Source organism: Sinocyclocheilus anshuiensis, unplaced genomic scaffold (assembly GCF_001515605.1).
Source record: "Sinocyclocheilus anshuiensis isolate Anshui unplaced genomic scaffold, SAMN03320099.WGS_v1.1 scaffold1199, whole genome shotgun sequence".
Taxonomy (NCBI): Eukaryota; Metazoa; Chordata; class Actinopteri; order Cypriniformes; family Cyprinidae; genus Sinocyclocheilus; species Sinocyclocheilus anshuiensis.
Window position 1 is genome coordinate 559,197 of NW_015540934.1, and position 4,875 is coordinate 564,071.

The following is a 4,875-nucleotide window of genomic DNA, read 5'->3' on the forward strand; positions in this document are numbered from 1 at the left end:
TTTCTCCCAATATGGGGACAGGAGAGCTGTCAGTCAATAACTGGGAAAACAAAGTAACTGGCATTACTTTTTTGAAAAAGTAACTCAGATATTTTCTTGTAAATTAAAAAAGTAATGGGTTACTTTACTAGTTACTTGACAAAAGTAATCTGATTACGTAACCTGCGTTACTTGTAATGAGTCAGTTTTCCCAGCCGCCCCCGTGGCCAGTATGAGCCGCAGCATGACAGTAGGTGGCGCTGTTGCTACGAGAGAGAGAGAGAGAGAGAGAGAGAGAGAGAGCAGCTTGCTGCAACACTGCGGCGGTCCTGCGTCCAACATCCACTAAACACACTGCAGTGTTTGTAGTCTGATGAGCAGGGCCTTTACAAACTGCCATCTGACGTTTCTCAAGTACAGATGAAATATAACATGTATTTGAATACAGTAGGAACGATTTAGGCCTATTGTTAAATAACTGCAGTTTTTCATTAAAATACACAATGAGGTCTAAATGTCTGAGACCACATTGCAAATAGATTTTCCCATTTAAACCCAGAAATTAACAGTTTTTGAAAAAAAAAAAATCTAAGTAATATTATTATTTGATATAATATTTGCACTTTTTCTAGATCACTAATTAAAAAGAAATAACAAATTTTATATTGAGTGCTGCTGCCATTAAAGCAAAAAACGTGCTTTTTTTTTAAATTTGTAAAATTAATGGTATTTTGGATCATATAACATTATAATATAGTTTATAGAATCTTGTATAAAATTAGAAAAAATGCAAAACAGAAGCATTTTATTCAGCGGTCTCAGACTTTTAAATTGCCCCGTATATACTAAAAAGATAATATTTCTAACCCAATATTGTTGACAATGAAAGTTTTCATTCATGTGTATTATATTAGCAGTGGGTCCGTATTCTGTGCTTTACTTTAAGATGATCTGTTGAAGAAAACAGAAAGAGAAAGATCATTTGCAGAGCTCATCCTCCTCCACTAATGCTTTAATAAAACATAATACAGACCAAAGCCAACGTGTCCTTTTGTGACCATCACATGTACACAGAACATAAAAAATAGATACATAACATGGTGTCTGAAATCAAATTAACTGTAATATTTATTAATAAAAGTTGTTAGCAGCAAGTCGTTTGAACCATGATATTTAAAGGGTCATGAAACCCCAGACTACTTTTTCTGAGATTTTAGCAGAGGTGTTTGTGTTGCACATCATAGAAGACAATGTTAGCATCCGATAATTTTAATTGTTGGAGAAAACTGGTTAATTTTAAGCTTTTTTGCTCTATTTTCATCTTCCGGGTTTCAAATCTACATCGTGTTGACGTCACAATTTGTGACGTGGCAAAGGACTACAGTACATCGATGATGCATCGGTGTCTATTTAATTATTCATGAGACTGTGTGTTCTTATCCTATGAGAAGACGCTTCGCTTAATTATTCACAACAGCATGTGCTGATTTGCTATGACACGCTTCAGGCTGTGAGATGACATCGCGCACATTAACTGAGAGAAACATTCATGGATGGAAGAAGAGTGTTTGTTTTTGCTTTGTAACAAGAGTTCGGCACAAACGCGATTTATTCACTTGGTGAGCATAACCGTTTTTACAGCTCTGTGACACAACCCATCAAAAGGCTCAACTTTTTCAGAGAAATCATTTCTGACAAAACTACAGAAAACTGAGAGGGAAACATGTTTTCTCCTGTGATGGACAGTTTAACATCTGATCTGAACAGATGGTTTAGGTGGAAGGTCAGGGAGGGTTAGTGGGAAAGTAAATGAACAAACCTGACTGGCGTTTGCTGAGGCAGCAGTGACATAAGGGCTAACAGCAGGAACAGCTGGTGCGCCGAGCATCATGGGAACTTTTTCAACAAGGAACACACACGGAAGCAATAAAAACATAACGGAATTTGTAGCAAAAAATGTGGGCAGGTGAAGTGACTGCATGCACATGTGAGTGTGTTGGAGTGAAGGTACCTGTGGGGAGTAACGCTGTGGCCGTCTGCAGTGGTGTGGGGCTGACGGTCTGCTGGAAGGACAGTGTGCCGCAGTTAAACAGACCTCCTGCCACTCCAGTCGGCTCCAGAGCCACACGCTTAGCCAACAGAGCATGAGGAGCAGCCTGAAAGAAATAAACCGAGAGGAAGAGTGAAAGAGACAAGAGACTGATGTCTGAAAACCACTTAAGCCAATCACACACAGTCTTTTAGTCGCCAACTAAAAACTTCACAGGCAATTAACTTTAGTGCATATTTCTATGTATTTTCTTAATTACTTTCATTGTCTTTGTAGCCTGAGCTCTGCTTTAGATTTCGGTTCGACTTTAGAATTATTTATCGGTGAATGTCTGGTTGATGGTAAATGTCGCAAACAGCTCCTTGCAAAAACTTAGACTTTAACATACTTCTAAAGTTTTAGAGTACTTATTATGGACATAATATACATTAAAAAGTGTGAACTGAATGCAATGTTTTCAGTGTTAACTGCAATCAAATTAAAACATATTATTTACATTTATATTAAATGCAATTAGTTGAACTTTAGACTTAAGTACATCTTTATATGTAATTTCATAATGACTTTTATTGTCTAAAATATACTAAATATACTTTTATGTCGTCAATTTAAATATATTTGTAAACACACATTTGCAATTATGAAGTTGCAATTTAGTCCATTTAAAATATATTACATTTAAATGTAATATTGATTTTAAATGTGATATTAAAACATACGTATGGTTTTTAGAAACAGTCATGAAAGTGTCTCTCTTTAAATACACTTAAATGGCCTTATATTTCATGAATTATATTTTCTGCAAGTACAGTATTTTAAATATATACTTTTAAGATTTAAAGTATACTTCAAGTGCACATTCAACACAATTAAGCGCACTTCTTTTGGCAGCAAAGAAAAGCTAAAGGAATTTGCTGAGAATGAATTGTGGCCTTTGGAAGTATTATTTATTTGTGTATATTGTCTGTGTGCATGCCCACAAAATGAGCCCTGTCTGTGTTCTGCATGGGCCATTAATCAAGAGGCAAATGTTTAAATGGAAATGCTTCCCGACAATGGCTGACAGCAAAGTGGTAACATTTTCAGACCAGGACTGTATGTGGTTTGTGAATAAGACACAGGGTTCTGAACTATAACGCTGTGCGCTAAAATGGTACAAATGTTAAGTGAATGCGCCTCTAATGGACTGCAGCCATTAAAGTCGAGGTGAAGGGTGGATGGTGAAGTACCATGTCGACAGATGTCTCAAGGTGTCGCTTCAGTATTTTGGCACTGGACTGATTCTGCAAACAGCATGAAGCCACAACATGATAGCAGCAGGCCAAGAGTTTAACATACAGCAAGCAGGTGCATCATGTGAAGGATTAAGTGAAAAAAATAATTTAAGCAGAGAACCACAAGCAAGTGCACACAAAATATCCAGCTGAGCTTCTACATCCAATGTGTATACATCCAACATATAATTAAAAATGTGATCTAAAGAGAACTTAGAGCAGTATCTTTATGTTAGAACCAGGGTTCCCATGGTCTTAAAAAAAACTGGATATATGAGGGAATTTGAGTATGATTTCTAGATTTGGAAATATTTTTTATACATTTGACTTAATTAATATACATTCTTGCATTTATGTCAATTATCTGTATGTTCTCTAGTGTAGTTCACAGTATAGTTACAACACATGAGAAAAAAACGTGTTAAAAATTGTGTACTCAAAGTTAAACTTAAAAGTATACTTCTGTAAAACTAAAAAGTGGGCCAATTTTGTCTCAGGAAGTTCTGAAATAGTACACTTATAAGCAGGGCCGTCGCTAGCATTGTGTGAGACCCAACCGCCTAAAATAAAATTTACATCTGTAAACCATAGAAAGTGAAAGTGAACTTGCTCTCCCGTTACTTCAAAACACAGTGCGCATGACGTTAATGACACAAAGAAGAACATGGATGAATAGAGGCACTATTTGGGTAGTCTCGCGTCGCCAGACCTTCAGACTGACGGCTGAAGGTCTGGAATCCATGGCAGCTTTCATTGGCCAAGGTCCGGCCATGACGACGTTTGACCGACATGTCAAACAACCAATCACAGTTAGTTTCGTTCGTCGTCACGTTTCGGGGCGTGGAAATGTCGCCACAATATCAGACCGGTGTGTAAAACTCTCGGACGTATTTTAAAGATTCTATGACATGAACTTTAAATATTTCACATACTTTTGAAAATCCAGGGTTTAGTTGATCCTGATAAGCGCTCGTCGTCACAGTTGTAAACACGATGGCTTTCTTCTTTCGTAAGGATTTGGCGTCACGGCATCTTTGTTTCCAGACGGAACGTTAAAGAACGCGACACACACGTCTCCCGGAAATCCTGTAGAATTCAACCAATCCGACGAGGACTTCGAAACTCCTGAAGTGTTTCCACTTTTGTGTGACATATGCATCAGACGTTCAGCCAACGATTCGTGGGCGTGACGTCTGAGGCTGAGACTACTATTTGGGTGATCTAAAGCGAAAACGTAAGAAATTAGTGGCGAAGAGGTGAAAAGGGTGAAATATTGGTACAAAATGGGTATTTAAAAATCAGAATAAATAAAATATTGGAGATTATTCCAGTAACAAGACATGGAAAGAGTAGCAATACTAGGACGGCGTCAGTTGCTACCAGTGTTGGGAGTAACGCATTACAAAAGTAATCATAATACAGTAGTATATTAAGTTTTGCTGTAACGCAGTAATATAACGCATTACTAATAAAATGTGGGTAATATTATTACTCGTTACAGTCTCAGTAACGCAAGTTACAACAACATATTTTAACTCTAAATTAAGTGGTGAATTTACCAACACCGCAAAA

The 4,875-nt window shown here is 37.1% G+C and overlaps 1 protein-coding gene across 1 annotated transcript in view; it reads right to left on the reverse strand.

Annotated features, from left to right (window-relative positions):
- Window positions 1–841: 841 nt before the first annotated feature.
- The window catches only part of LOC107689515 (muscleblind-like protein 2), a 12,057-nt gene continuing 8,023 nt past the window's right edge, over window positions 842–4,875 (reverse strand). Inside the window, exons 5-7 of the mRNA XM_016487520.1 lie at window positions 1,991–2,135; window positions 1,799–1,875; window positions 842–930 (exon numbers count right to left, since the gene is read on the reverse strand). Coding sequence (XP_016343006.1) covers window positions 916–930; window positions 1,799–1,875; window positions 1,991–2,135 — 237 coding nt within the window. The 3' untranslated portion in view covers window positions 842–915. The remainder of the gene's footprint in view (window positions 931–1,798; window positions 1,876–1,990; window positions 2,136–4,875) is intronic.